The sequence below is a fragment of the Hyperolius riggenbachi genome, chromosome 5 (genome assembly GCF_040937935.1).
Source record: "Hyperolius riggenbachi isolate aHypRig1 chromosome 5, aHypRig1.pri, whole genome shotgun sequence".
Taxonomy (NCBI): domain Eukaryota; kingdom Metazoa; phylum Chordata; class Amphibia; order Anura; family Hyperoliidae; genus Hyperolius; species Hyperolius riggenbachi.
This window is the reverse complement of record NC_090650.1, coordinates 334,396,899-334,413,128: the sequence shown is the minus strand read 5'-3', so window position 1 is coordinate 334,413,128 and position 16,230 is coordinate 334,396,899. Positions and strand designations below refer to the sequence as shown.

The window sequence follows — 16,230 nt, the reverse complement described above, 5'->3', positions numbered from 1 at the left end:
AAAACTAACTATAACAAGTAACTTGACTCTATATCTTATCTAAAGTTTAGATAGTTTACACAGGATATTTAGCTGCAAACAGCTTCAAAAGTGTATGATTATTTATTCCTGTGATACAATGAGGGCAGCCAGGTTCTGTTTGTCACATTGTCGCAGGCTGAGGGCTGGAGATGCTATCCGCTTGCCTGTGTAAATTCAGTCCCCTCTCCTCCTCCCTCCTGCCTCGGAAATAAATGGCTAGTAAACTCCTCTTCCTCCTGCCCAGACTGAGCTCCCATAAGCCCTTGCTACAGTGACAAGGCACAAAAGGAGCTGTGGGCGAGGCTTGTTTAGTTTATAGGGAATTAGAGTATTAAAACAAAAAAAAAAAAGTATTTGGCTTGAGGAATGCCCTATAAACTATATGACAGGAACACATTTATGCAATGAGTAAAAGTTTATCTCGGATCCACTTTAAAGAGAATCTGTATTGTTAAAATCGCACAAAAGTAAACATACCAGTGCGTTAGGGGACATCTCCTATTCCCCTCTGTCACAATTTCACCGCTCCCCGCCGCATTAAAAGTGGTTAAAAACAGTTTTAAAAAGTTTGTTTATAAACAAACAAAATGGCCACCAAAACAGGAAGTAGGTTGATGTACAGTATGTCCACACATAGAAAATACATCCATACACAAGCAGGCTGTATACAGCATTCTTTTTGAATCTCAAGAGATCATTTGTGTGTTTCTTTCCCCCTGCATCTCTCATGCACTGAAGTTTCAGGCTGCTCGTTTCTTCCTGCAAACAGCTTTGCCTGTGTCTGTAATTCTTCAGTATGTGAAAGCCCAGCCAGCTCAGAGGACGATTTATCCAGCTTGTAAAAGATAAGAGAGAAGAGAGAAGCTGCTCTAATCCTAAATAACACACAGGCAGTGTGCATAGAGGGGCCTGGAAGGGGAGTTCATAGCAGAACCACAACACTGAAGAACTTGGCAGCCTTCCAGACACAGGCTGACAAGTCTGACAAGAGAGAGATAAGTTGATTTATTACAGAGACAGTGATAGTATAAAGTGCTGCAGTAAGCCAGAACACATTATAATAGCTTTTGGAACTTGTAGGATGAAAAAAAACAGGATGCAATTTTTGTTAAGGAGTCTCTTTAACATGTACATTGGGCAGTACTGCAGTCTCTTTCTGGAAGAAATTATGGATGGTAGTTGTATTCTTTATTGCCAGTGTGTGGTGATAATCTTCCAAGCTACTAACATCCCTAATGCCTGGTACACTCAATGAGATTTTCTGTCAGATTTACTGCCAGATTGATTATTTCCAACATGTCCAATCTGATTTCCGATCGATTTTCCATTGAAGTGAATGGAAAATTGATCAGAAAATCAATCGGAAACCAGACCAGACATGTTGGAAAAAGTCGATATGGCAGCAAATCTGCCAGAAAAATCTCATTGCGTGTACCAGACACAAGGACACAAGTTGTTCCTCTTTTTTTGGGGACAAAAGAACAAAGAGAACTAAATAAGTTGAGGAATCTATAGCGAGAGAAAAAAAACTTGAATGTCTAGCCAAAAAAAATCCCCAAAACTTGAGAGGGACAGGACAACCATGTGTGGCTAAAGGTCCTTACATGTCTTTTACATCTCCAGCAGCTGTGGTTTGTCAAATATTCCTAATCAGGAGTAACATTATATTGATTCACAATATTAAGGTGCATCATCTAGTACCTCGAGTCATGGCTGACCCAAGATTTGGGCCCACAGGCCAGCGCCAATAGGTTCTTCAAATCCTCACATAGTGTTATCTTAATAGTGATTAGCTATAAGATATAATCTAATGTCTTGGTCAATTTTGTTATACATGAAGCAGCTCTTTTTGTGGCCGGTATAAAATTAGGAGTCTTAAGTGGCAATTGGAAGATATTTTATAGCGGCATTTTTAGTAGGTTTAATGAGGGGAGGAGTACAGACTTCCATTTTATAATGCCAACTGAGCGCAAAATTGATATTACAACTTTTTTGCTGTAGTTGGGTCCACAATTTATTAGAAGCTGCTGAGTTCCATTATAAAATTCTACCCAGATGAGCCCTTTGAAGGTATTTTTGCAGGTTTGGTGAATGTAACCCACCAGATTTCATTTTTTTCCATTTTTGCCAGTAACCAGTCTAGAATAGGATGCTCTAGCTTTCCCCCATGTAAAGTTTGGAAATATTTTAATGCAAGATTTAAACCAAGAACTTGGTACAGCAATTAACTTAAAAATCAAGATGAGTACTTTGGGTAAAACCACGATCTTAATAATCTCCTCTATTTTACCAATTACACTGTTATATGGCGTATCCCATGGTCGCAATTTGGTCTTAATTTCTCTTAACTATTTGATACTTAAAGAGGAACTTCAGCCTAAACAAACATACTGTCATTAAGTTACATTCGTTATGTTAATTAAAATAGATAGGTAATATAATCTCTTACCCATTGTTTTAAAAGAACATGCAAATGTTTGGTTTCATGAGGGCAGCCATCTTTTTGGTTGAAAGGAGGTGACAGGGAGCATGAGACACAGTTCCAACTGTCCTGTGTCCTGATCACCTCTCCCAGTTGCTAGGCAACGTGAATAACAACATAGGAAACCCCATCAGGCTTTGCACAGCATCAGGGGAAAAAAAGCCCGGGCAGTTTTCTTTGATGGATGGAGCTTAGCTAAAAATGCAGCTAAAAATGATGCTTTGGTAAGAAAAATAAAGTTCTGATGCTGTGAAACTGTTAAAGAAACACCAAGCCTTTTCAGTTCTGCTGAGTAGATTTTTAGTCCAGAGGTTCACTTTAACTTTAAAAAGGTTTTCAAGGCCGCTACTTATATTAATCTCCAGATATTGGATGAAGTTAGAATTCCAGCGGAAGTTACAGACCTGGTTTATCAACTCACTACCTACTTACTACATACTAGTTTTTTCTTTGTTAATCTTTAAGTCTGAATATTGACAGAAATCTGTTAATAGCCTTTAAATCTGGTGAATAAATCTAAAGGGATATGTAAAGTAAATATCAAAAGTCATATGCATAAGTTAAAGTTTGAATTTCTTGACCCAGATGCAGCTCTTAAACCACCCTTCCCCAGAAGGGAGTGCCAGCAGTGGGCTTTAAAGAGAACCCGAGGTGGTTTTGAAGAATATTATCTGCATACAGAGGCTGGATCTGCCTATACAGCCCAGCCTCTGTTGCTATCCCAAACCCCCCTAAGGTCCCCCTGCACTCTGCAATCCCTCATAAATCACAGCCACGCTGCTGACAAACAGCTTGTCAGAGCTGGCTGTGTTTATCTCTATAGTGTCAGTCTGCTGCTCTCCCCGCCTCCTGCAGAACTCCAGTCCCTGCCTGCATCCCTTCCCTCCCTGCTGATTGGAGGGAAGGGACGGGGGCAGGGACCGGAGCTATGCAGGAGGCGGGGCAGCAGCTGAGACTGACACTACAGATGTAAACACAGCCTCACAGCACGGCTGTGATTTATGAGGTATTGCAGAGTGCAGGGGGCCTTAGTGGGGTTTGGGATAGCAACAGAGGCTGGGCTGGATAGGCAGATCCAGCCTCTGTATGCAGATAACATTCTTTAAACACACCTCGGGTTCTCTTTAAGTAATCAATAGTATATAGATACTCGCATATAAGCCAAATTTGTTAGCACAAAGAATGTGCTGAAAAGTAACTCCCAGCTAGCAAGTGCAGGATCATTGCTGCATGATTCATTATGCTTCACTGCCAGCTCCATGATTCCTTCTGCTCAGCATGTGGGGGAGACTGCCTACTGGGAGCACATCTAGCTATAGGGAGGGTGGCTGCCTATTGGGAGCACACCTGGCTATAGGGAGGGTGGCTGCCTACTGGGAGCACACCTGGCTATGGGGAGGGTGGCTGCCTACTGGGAGCATTCCTGGCAATTGGGAAGGTGGCTGCCTACTGGGAGCACATCTAGCTATGGGGAGGGTGGCTGCCTATTGGGAGCACACCTGGCTATGGGGAGGGTGGCTGCCTATTGGGAGCACACCTGGCTATGGGGAGGGTGGCTGCCTATTGGGAGCACACCAGGCTATGGGGAGGGTGGCTGCCTACTGGGAGCACACCTGGCTATGGGGAGGGTGGCTGCCTACTGGGAGCACACCTGGCTATGGGGAGGGTGGCTGTCTACTGGGAGCATTCCTGGCTATGGGGAGGGTGGCTGCTTACTGGGAGCACACCTGGCTATGGGGAGGGTGGCTGCCTATTGGGAGCACACCTGGCTATGGGGAGAGTTGCTGCTTACTGGCAGCACACCTGGCTATGGGGAGGGTGGCTGCCTACTGGAAGCACACCTGGCTATGGGGAGGGTGGCTGCCTACTGGGAGAACACCTGGCTATGGGGAGGGTGGCTGCCTACTGGGAGCATTCCTGGCTATGGGGAGGGTGGCTGTCTACTGGGAGCATTCCTGGCTATGGGGAGGGTGGCTGCCTCCTGGGAGCACACCTGGCTATGGGGAGGGTGGCTGCCTACTGGGAGCACACCTGGCTATGGGGAGAGTTGCTGCTTACTGGCAGCACACCTGGCTATGGGGAGGGTGGCTGCCTACTGGAAGCACACCTGGCTATGGGGAGGGTGGCTGCCTACTGGGAGAACACCTGGCTATGGGGAGGGTGGCTGCCTACTGGGAGCATTCCTGGCAATGGGGAGGGTGGCTGCCTACTGGGAGCACACCTGGCTATGGGGAGGGTGGCTGCCTCCTGGGAGCACACCTGGCTATGGGGAGGGTGGCTGCCTACTGGGAGCACACCTGGCTATGAAGAGGGTGGCTGCCTACTGGGAGCACACCTGGCTATGGGGAGGGTGGCTGCCTACTGGGAGCACACCTGGCTATGGGGAGGGTGGCTGCCTACTGGGAGCACACCTGGCTATGGGGAGGGTGGCTGCCTACTGGGAGCACATCTGGCTATGGGGAGAGTGGCTGCCTACTGGGAGCACGCCTGGCTATGGGGAGGGTGGCTGCCTACTGGGAGCACACCCGGCTATGGGGAGGGTGGCTGCCTACTGGGAGCACACCTGGCTATGGGGAGGGTGGCTGCTTACTGGGAGCACATCTGGCTATGGGGAGGGTGGCTGCCTACTGGGAGCACACCTGGCTATGGGGAGGGTGGCTGCCTACTGGGAGCACACCTGGCTATGGGGAGGGTGGCTGCCTACTGGGAGCACACCTGGCTATGGGGACAGTGGCTGCTTACTGGGAGTACATCTGGCTATGGGGAGGGTGGCTGCCTACTGGGAGCATTCCTGGCAATGGGGAAGGTGGCTGCCTACTGGGAGCACATCTAGCTATGGGTAGGGTGGCTGCCTATTTGGAGCACACCTGGCCATGGGGAAAATGGCTGCCTACAGGGAGCACACCTGGCTATGGGGAGGGTGGCTGCTTATTGGGAGCACACCCGGCTATGTGGAGGGTTATAAGGGTTTTATCTTAATGTGTACAATAAGGTTTTTTGTTTTCCTAAATAACATTTCTGGTAGGAACTCAACACAATGGGCTTGATTCACTAAGACAAATAGCATGCCTTATCAAAGTTAACATGCCTTATCAGAGTAGCATAGCAAGTGCTACGAACCCCCAGGGACACAGGGCTGGACAAGTGGAGCTCTCGTTATTGCCATAAGTTTGTAGCGCTCACTATGCTACTCTGATAAGGTGTGTTAACTTTCATAAGGCGTTGTTCAATCCATCATCCATGCAGTTTAACTGTTCTATAACCAGTACACAATTACTCCATTTAGAGAAAATATATATATATGCTACAACAGAAATGTGCTTAGCCTGTTAAAATAGAAAAAAAAACATTAAAAAGTTTGAAACTAAAGACAGCAGGAAGTTGTGTTAATGCATATTAGTATTTCATAAATAATTGCATATAACCATTTAACAAACTAATATTTTGGCAATGTAACTACAAAGCTTGCCGAGATAATTAAAAATAGTCAGTTTGTGAGAGGTACAATCTGTGCCATGCAGCACACAATTAAAATAATTCCCAAGTACAATTAATGATCCATGGAAACCTTCTCTACTTCATTCTGTGCAACTAAACTCGCAACACAAAATGCTCCTGTGACATTCAGGAATGTAAGCACATATTTTAGTGAGAGCCCCTTGAACGTTTGCCATGTTCTTATTGATATACAATCTGCAATCTAAACATTGCTGACTGTCTAACAATTTCCTAACATTTTATAGTTGGCTGGTAAAGGAATGGTTGCAATTCTTAGCATATAAGGCATACATTAAAGTACAGATCAAAAATTCATGAGACACATGGGTTCCACCAAGATTCAACCATCTACCACCATTCAAAAGCACAGCAACTTCAGAAATATGGACTATTCCATTAATAGCTAGATGATTGGGGACCATGGCTAAAGGTGACGTCAAATAAGGATTTACAGTTAATAATGTTACCAAGGTAGCAGCAGCATGTGGACATTCCTGTGAATTTTGATCACCTACCTGAAATCTGGGTTTGGTGCCTTTGCTGCAGTGTCAGGGTTGGATTTACTACTGTCTTGATGCAGACATCCAGGGCTAATTCTTGAAGTAAGGTAGTATACTCTCTGAATGACCGCACGTACACATGCCCCTTTCCACCCAGCAGCTCCCTGGGTCTCCACCAAATCCAGCAAAGAATCATTTACAGTACACCTCAGTGAAAGGCATTTTTCTTGATTGCACAGAGCACTATGAGTTGTTGCACCATAGGAAGAAACCTATAAAATCAATTACAAATTGTCAGTTAAGTAGAATTTATTTTCTGGCCTCTCAAAAGACCTCACTTTCTAAAGTATCCACAAAATGTATAAAAGAAAGGCTCTGTGTTACCCAAAGCAACCAGTCAGATTTCTTTTCCATTTTGTTTTGTGTGCAGGACAAATATCTGGAGTCTAACTGATTAGGATATCAACGTATGCACTTGAATGGGAAAGCACAGTGTCAGTTTTTACTGTACTATTCTCATCTTGTTTATATAAGATTTTTCACTGATCCCTTTAGCTTTAAAATTTCTATTAAATGGTTACACATTTTTTTTACTGTTGTCTGTGTTTTGCTAACTGAAAGCTGCTCTGGCAATCTTGGCACATGTCAAGTCTAAAGGTGCGTACACACATGTGACTATAGTCGTTTGAAACGATCGTTCCCTGATCGTTTCAAACGACGATCATTAAAAAAAAGCAACCAACGACCATTAAGTCTAACGCCGGACGAGCTAGATCGTTAAAAACGAACGATCTAGCTTGGCGAATTTTTTCCAACGACGATCGTTTGCAAAAGTAGTACATCGTTGGAAACGGTTGTTTGTACTAGGCTTGACATGCGCATTTCGCTATTTCTCCATGGAACTTTTCATTTTTATGCGCAAGCGCAATAGTTGCTTTACGTTATGTAACGTTCATTCTAACGATCAGATCGTTACACACATTGAAAAACTAACTTTATTCGGTCGTTCTTTCATCAATTAAAAGTTTGTTCGGCGTTCACAACGAACGATCGTTGTCGCATGTGTGTACGTAGCATAACACATATTCTAAAGGCAATGTAAAATTCAGTTTCAGAAAACTAATAAATAAATGCCAACTGGCATTGACTTGTTTGATCAGTTTTAATTTAGAAGAACTGTAGGGAGATCCTGTGAGGATAAAGAAATACTCCCCCTACTGGCTATAAGATTTTGCTTAAAATGTATTATAAACAAATACCGTATATACTCGCAAGGAAGCCGGATTTTTCACCCCCCAAAAGTGGCCCAAAAGTTGGGGGGTCGGCTTGCTTGCGAGTTATGTTCCAAGATGGCTAGGTGGGTGGGTAGGTATTGCCCCTCCCCGCTCCCCCCGCGGCCGCCGCTGCTATTACCTTAGGCGGCGCCGCTTCCTCTATCCCCGTTCTGCTCCGGTAACTAAGTCACAGCAGCGCGCCCCTCGGCGGCTGCTGTGTGATGACGGAGAAAACCATAGAGAGCGGTTCCCATAGTAACGGCGATACATATCGCCGCTACAGGAAGCCGCTCTCTATGGTTTCCTCCGTCATCACACAGCAGCCGCCGAGAGGCGCACTGCTGTGAATTAGTTACCGGAGCTGGACGGGGATAGAGGAAGCGGCGCCGCCTAAGGTAATAGCAGCAGCGGCCGCGGGGGTAGCAGGGAGGGGCACTAACTACCTACCCACCTAGCCATACTGGGCACTATGCTAGCTATACTGGGGCACTATGCTAGCTATACTGGGGCACTATGCTAGCTATACTGGGGCACTATGCTAGCTATACTGGGGCACTATACTAGCTATACTGGGGCACTATACTAGCCATACTGGGCACTATACTAGCCATACTGGGCACTAACTATACTAGCCATACTGGGCAATACACTAGCCATACTGGGCACTATACTAGCCATACTGGGCACTATACTAGCTATACTGGGACATTATACTAGCTATACTGGGCACTTTACTAGCTATACTGGGGGACTACCTACCCATACTGGGCACTTTACTAGCTATACTGGGCACTATACTAGCTATACTGGGTCGCTACCTACCCATACTGGGCACTATACTAGCTATACTGGGACACTACTAGCTATACTGGGCACTTTACTAGCTATACTGGGGGACTACCTACCCATACTGGGCACTATACTAGCTATACTGGGACACACTGGGGGGTATCATGCGGCCAGCATTTCATACCCCCGGCTTATATGGGGGTCAATCATTTTTTCCTGGTTTTTCAGGTAAAAGTTGGGGGGTCGGCTTACATGCGGGTCGGCTTGCTTGCAAGTATATATGGTACTCATAATCTGCTATGTTTATGAACACATTTCATAGAAATCTTAAGAGTAGGAAGGTAATGCAGTTTTTTTTTCCTGGCCGGTTTGCTGGCGCTATATAAATCAATAATATAATAAGATTTCTGGTTCTGTCAAGTACATAAACAGCCATTGTAACATATTCCAGTTTATTAATTACAGGACAAATACTAGGAGTTATTAGAAGATGCTCATGTTAAATTGCGCAAGTTGAAAACCAATCGTTGGTGATAACAAAAAAGTGCACCATAGGACTGCTCATGCCCAAAGACCGAAAACTTAAAAGGAAGTCTGGGTTGCTACAAAATCCCCAAGCACTGCATTACTATGCAAACTGTCACCACTGCCATGTTTAAAAATGTGTTTTTCCACCAATTTTTTTCATTAAAGTTTTTCAAAAGATATTTTCGTGTCCTCTAGCCCCAATTGAACATTTTATGACAATAGCTTGTTCAGGGGTCTTATAATGAATTCAGAAATTTGGCATAGCAAATTTCAATACAGTTGGTCTACAGATCATCACTTCTTAGTGTTCGCATTTTTTTGGGATCTGATCAGTGCTAGAAGATCGCCTTATTTATAAATGGGTAATTTCTTTTTTACAGTGACAATTACTGGTTTTATTTATTACTATAACTAGTAAACCTAAGCCCGTTTAAAAACAGGCTCTAGGTCTGTCACCGCCGCCTCGCGCATGTCCGCACACAGACATGGCCCGCTCGTCCTTGCCCCCGTTGTCCTCCTCCTCCTTCCCCGCGTCATCCTCCCAGCTCTGCGCTGTGTGACCCTGTTGCCCTAGAAAACACAAGGCCAGCTTAAAGTGAGCCGGCTGCACTACGCGCACATGCGCAGTTCGGTTTTCACATGGACACAGGAACAAATGATGACACAGGGACACTTTAGCTATTATTATAGAGATTGCTCTAACATGCTAATCCAAAGCTACACACAGTTGAATGGATCCTTTTAACAGAAGTGAACAGCCATTCTCTAAAGAAAAGCCAAAACCCAGTCCATGAGAAAAGGGTTGAAAGGGTGTCTGAAAGCAGAGAACCTTATTTAATTCAATGTTTTGGTTTATAGCCTAAGTGGCAAACATTACTTGATTTATAAAGCGACAACCACCTCTTTATATGTATGGCATCACTTTACTGCTGGAAAAAGGTGAACCCTTTTAAAAGTGGTGATTATTTATGCCAATTATCTCATTAATAAATATGGGGGTCTCCAGAAAAAAGGCGCTTTTCTGGAAATCTGCAGCTCTTTTGTAAATGGGTCCTCTGATCACATACATACATAAAGGGCGCCGGGAAATATGTGCGCAGGGTGAAGCCAAATAACGGCTCACCCTGCTATTGAAAATTTACCAGCGTCATAAATTACTATTCCCCCTTCAGGCTGCCAGCTATTGCTGGAGGTTGAATTGCAGTTTTTTTGTAATTGGGCTTGATCTTTTGCTGGCGCCCAAATTACCCTCTGAGCACCGCTGCAATTCACATTACAGCCTATGGCAGCACCCAAATGCCCAGGGTTCCTTTTCCCTGTCTCGCCTTTGATCTGCACTCAGTGTTATAGATATATGGTTAGAACACCTAGAGTTCCTCCTTAACCTCCTTAGGGGTAAGCCGCGCAGGAGGATTTCTCAGGCCCCGCTGGGCCGATCTGCATATTTTTTTTTTATACACGCAGCTAGCACTTTGCTAGCTGCGTGTTACTCACGATCACCGCCGCCCCGCGCCGATTCGCCGCTACCCGCCTCATCAGAGGGTGCCCCCCCCCGGACCCGTGCGCTGCCTGGCCAATCAGTGCCAGACAGCGCTGAGGGGTGGATCGGGACTCCCTCTGACGTCACAACGTCGATGACGTCATCGCGGCCGTCTCCATGGCGACGGGGGAAGCCCTCATGGAAATCCCGTTCAGAACAGGATTTCCGGATGGGCATATGCACTGGCGGCGATCGGCGCATACGGGGGGATGCCGCAGGTAGGGGGGAAGCATGCAGCTGGCGCTAGTCTAGCTACATGCTAAAAAAAAAAAAGTTAAAAAACCCTCGGCCGCGGGAATCGTACCGCCAGGGGGGTTAAAGACTACATGAGCTGAGAGGGCATGGATCTTCCCTGCATAAGCATTCCAGTTACTTTGTTGTCAGGATGATCTTTTGGCTTTAGCTGGGTCTGAGTCACAACAGCTACACAGACACGACTCTCAGAAGGGCAGTCAATCGGGATTCCTTCCATGCACCGCTCTGCTCAGGTGTCCTTTAATGCATCAACTATTATGCTCAAGCCCTTCACTCCCTGTGACATTAAGGCCTCTTTCACAGTGGGACGTTGCGTTTGATGCGACGTTAAAGTCGCACAACGTGCCCCTAACGCAGCGCATGTAGGTTAGGAAATTGGACGTTATTTTGCACTGCATTGTGTCTCTTGGTGCGCCATTTTCGGTGCATACTGATGGAACGAAAACGGTGCATGCGTTACATTTAAAAAAAAAAAAAAAACATTACTCAGTATGTGCAACACACATAAGGCAGCAGATAAATTGCTAAACGCACAGCATGCAGCACTTTTTAATAACGCTACACGTTACACACTCACGCAACGTGTGCACTGTGAATGTCGCACAGACTTTGTATTGCTGTGCATTACTCTGCATAAAAGTATCTTATAACGTGCGACTTTATTGTCGCACTGTGAAAGAGGCCTAATACAAGGCCAGGAATATCAGACTTACCCACTGCTTGCTTTGTCGGTCTTCATCACAACTGGATTCCACATTATCTATTTGAAATACTACAGATAACGGCACTAATCTTTTCTTTACAGTAAACAGTCCAGGACAGTACATTTTATTCTCTGTATTAACACTTGGGTTTACCACAATCCTTTGGCTGAAATGTGTATTAATGATGACAGATGTATCTTTGACAGTCAGTTTTTGCCTATAAGGAAAAAAAAAACAAAAATTAAAAATAATATAATAAAAGTGCACAAACCAAATTAGAGCCGACACGTCACTGGTAAAATGTGTAGCACGGCAATGACAATTAGGCATTAATGACCAGGGCCGGTTCTAGACTTTTTGTTGGCTGAGGCAAACTTGTGAGTATGTCCCCTCCCCCCCTCCCAATTTGGAATGATTGCACAGCACCCTACAGCAATATTTACTCTGCTTTATTTAATTATTATTATTATTATTATTATTATTTATTTATTTATAAAGTGCCAACATATTCTGTGGCGCTGTACAATGTAAGAAAACAAAGGGATACATAATGATACAGACAATGATATACATCAAATATGAACACTGATACAAAATACAGAACTGCTGATTACAATCTGATTTAACATGATGATTAAAATGTATAAATGTCTAACCGAGTGCAAGCAATTCAATTAATAACATTCCATGAAAAGGGTGAGAGCCCTGCCCTTGCGAGCTTACAATCTAAAGCAGCCCTGTCCGGCCCGCTAGGCCTCCTGTTGCGGCCCGCGAGATGCAGGCATGGCGTGCGCTATGGGCGCCATGCCTGCTCCCTCTTGTGTGGCCTCTCCTGTGTCCCCGCTGCCTCACAGCTCAGCTCAGACCTCACAGATCGCGGTGACAGGAGGCAGACAGAGCGCGCGCATAACACCCGTACGGAGCACGTCACATGTGGAAGTGAAATCAATCACTTCTGCATGTGACGTTCTGCCGCGCGGGTGTTATGCGCGCGCTCTGTCTGCCTCCTATCGCCGCGATCTGTGAGGTCTGAGCTAGTGAGCTAGTGAGCTGTGAGGCAGCGGGCACAGGAGAGAGGTAACGGGGGAGGCAATGGGGGGGCACCTGTCACTTACTGGGGGGCACCTGTCACTATCTAACTGGGGGGGGGCACCTGTCACTCTAATTGCGGGGAACCTGTCACTCTAACTGGGGGGGGCACCTGTCACTCTAACTGGGGGGGGCACCTGTCACTCTAACTGGGGGGGCACCTGTCACTATCTAACTGGGGGGACACCTGTCACTCTAACTGGGGGGAACCTGTCACTCTAACTGGGGGGAACCTGTCACTCTAACTGGGGGGGGGGGGCACCTGTCACTCTAACTGGGGGGGCACCTGTCACTATCTAACTGGGGGGACACCTGTCACTCTAACTGGGGGGGCACCTGTCACTCTAACTGGGGGGAACCTGTCACTCTAACTGGGGGGGCACCTGTCACTATCTAACTGGGGGGGCACCTGTCACTATCTAACTGGGGGGGGCACCTGTCACTAACTGGGGGGGGGGGCACCTGTCACTATCTAACTGGGGGTGGGGCACCTGTCACTATCTAACTGGGGGGGACACCTGTCACTATCTAACTGGGGGGTTACCTGTCACTATCTTACTGGGGGGACACCTGTCACTATCTAACTCAGGGGACACCTTTTACTATCTAACTGGGGGGACACCTGTTACTACCTCATCCGGCCACAGCATCACCGCCAGCCCGGCCACAGCAGCACCGCAAGGCCTTTCAGCCCACACATCATCACCAATCTGGCCGAAAACACTATTGCCAGGCCAGCCAGGCACAGCAGCCAGTAGAGGAGAATACAGAAGCCAGGTAAGAGGTGTCTACCATATTAAAGGGGCATTCTGCCTATTTATGTGAAATGCTCTCTATTTATGTGCCTCATGACTGCTGAATTTGTTGTGTTGGGGGCCTCATGATTGCTGAATTTGTCTTGTTGGGGGCCTCATTTGTTGGGGGCATCACGATTGCTGAATTTGCCTTGTTGGGGGCCTCAAGATTGCTGATTTTGTCTTGTTGGGAGCCTCATGATTTGTTGGGGGCCTAATGATTGCTAAATTTGTCTTGTTGGGGGCCTCATGATTGCTGAATTTGTCTTGTTGGGGGCCTCATGATTGCTGAATTTGTCTTGTTGGGGGTCACATGATTGCGAACTGCGAGACTATGGAAAAGCTGAATCATCATCATGAGACAATAGCATTAAACCTTTTTTTAGCTTTTTAAAACGGAAAATAAAACTGGGAGGTTCTAAAAAAAAAAATTACATTTCAGGAGTAGGATGGATGAAATTGTTTATCTTCAGAGTTTATTTTCAACTTGGATGTTCCATATTGTTCATGTATGAGTTAAAACGTTTGTATGTAGTTTAAATTGCTGTTGCCACTTTGCGATAGATAAGTGACTTTTGGGTTGCAGTTTGGACACTCTGCCTCCAAAAGGTTCACCACCACTGTCCTAATCTAATGTCCCACATTGCTAAGTTCATGTAAATTTGTCTCCACCCGTGGCCACACCCGCATTCTGGTCCATGGCCACACCCATTTTTCGGCGCTCAACGGAACCCTCGTGTTTTCTGCCACACAACTTCACCATTATTTTAAATAGCATTTTGTGAAAAGTGCTGCCAATCTAACTGTCCTTTAATTGCAATTTTTTCGGGGGGGGGGGGGGGGGGGGAGGGGGTGTCTGCGGCTCTAGCAAGAACCTTCGGCACTCCACCATGGGGTCTGAAAAAAAAATGGCCCTCCATGCCCATGAAGTTGGACAGCACTGATCTAAAGGAATGGGGTGGAAACAAGAGGTGGGGGAAGTATACAGTATATGTACAGGCAGTGCGTAATTAGGTTATTTAGTGGTTGCATGGCTTAAGCTAGAGAATATGCTTGTCGGAAAAGGTGAGTTTTGAGGGAGCGTTTAAAGATTTCAAAGGTGGGAGAGTGGCGGATGTGCTGTGGAAGGGCATTCCAGAGGAGGGGTGAGCCACGTGAGAAGTCTTGTACACGTAAATGTGAGGAGGTAATTGTAGAAGAGGATAAAAGAAGCTCGTGTGCAGACCTGAGATTGCGGTTGGGATGGTATCTGGAGACTAGTGAGGAGATGTACAGGGGAGAGAGATCGTGGGGAGCTTCGTAGGTTAGGGTTAAGAGTTTGAACTGAAAACTGAATCCTCTCGTTAATTAGTAGCCAGCGAAGAGCTTGACAGAGAGGAGCAGCATGTCCTCACATGATATGCTGCAGCTCAACAGAATAGCGCAGCTGGGTGTGAATCTGTGACAGACAAACTGCTCACCCTCAGCCACTCCATTCCTACTCAGTCAGGACAGCTGTGCCACCTGCTCCCTTCTGCTGTGCAAGTCAAATGAAACACTGCTGCTGCTCTGCCACCCCCTCCTCACTCACTGTCAGACTCCTCACAAAACATAACAAGCTGCTTTTCGCCAATGATGATATTTTTACCTCACTCTCCTCTCGCTTCTCCTCCTACTCTGACTGCATGCTGTGTGTGTAAACACATGCTGCCCCTGTAATCTCTGCACCTGATGTAAGTGTTTCACCTTGTTTCATGAGAGAACCGGCCCTGTTGGTGACCTCTAACTAATCAAGTCATTTTACTGCATCAGCAACATTTGCTATAAACAAGTAGATAAATGCCGAGAACCCCCTGGAAGCATGAGGTGGAGAAATACAGTCCAAGTCCACTGAAAAGTGTGGTCATTTGTACTGTACATCTCCCTTTAGAAAACCTACTACATCTCACAATCTCAACAGCAAACCTAAAACCAACACTGTGAGGATGACTTGCACAGAGCAGCTGAATGTATTCCTTCACTTGCATAAGAAAAAAAAATCATAAACAATACAAACAGTTGGAAGACATTATGTTTTTAGCTTGCAGCTATTACATGGAACATACAACAAAAGGAATGTTACTGAATCTCGACCAATCCTGCTGACTCCGATTCCTATGACATTTAAACTATCCTTGTTTGGAAAGGAAAATTCCACTGTAAATAATAACTGTGCACTTAATATGCAATAAAAGCTGAGGGAAAGTATCCAATCCCTAAGCATACAGCACTGCTTACTGTGAGGTAATATTTAAAGTTGAACTCCGCACTCTGCAAAATGTTGAATGCCTGAATAGCTTCATTCCACTTTGCTCTGTAGGATCAATAGTACTACTGGCTCAATGATACAAATCTGGGCTAGGACACTATTTGCATGGAGTTTGTATGTTCTCCCTGTGATCATGTGGGTTTTCTACCACATCTCAAAAGAAAAGAGGACCAGCAATAAAGATTTGGCAGAGCTTTATAACTCCTATCCACACTACAAAAATGGTAGTTGCTGCCGCATACATGTAATAAGGCCGCATGGAAAAAATGGCGCTGGAGATTGCTGCTAGAAAAAAAAAATATTGGTAAAATTTCAATATTCTACTACTTTTTTCCATAGTAAAAAATTGCTGATAATTACTGATACTTTACAATGACTTAACCTAACTCTACTCTCACACAACCCTCCCTTCAACTGATGCCTAACCCTTAACTCTTCCCCTACCGATCCTTTACCCTTAGCCCCCCCC

At 45.5% G+C, this 16,230-nt stretch overlaps 1 protein-coding gene across 1 annotated transcript in view; it reads right to left on the bottom strand.

Annotated features, from left to right (window-relative positions):
* Positions 1 to 16,230, bottom strand: part of SPIDR (scaffold protein involved in DNA repair) — a 651,436-nt gene that overhangs the window by 283,501 nt on the left and 351,705 nt on the right. Inside the window, exons 9-10 of the mRNA XM_068237354.1 lie at positions 11,601 to 11,808; positions 6,517 to 6,773 (exon numbers count right to left, since the gene is read on the bottom strand). Of these exons, the coding sequence (XP_068093455.1) occupies positions 6,517 to 6,773; positions 11,601 to 11,808 (465 nt within the window). The remainder of the gene's footprint in view (positions 1 to 6,516; positions 6,774 to 11,600; positions 11,809 to 16,230) is intronic.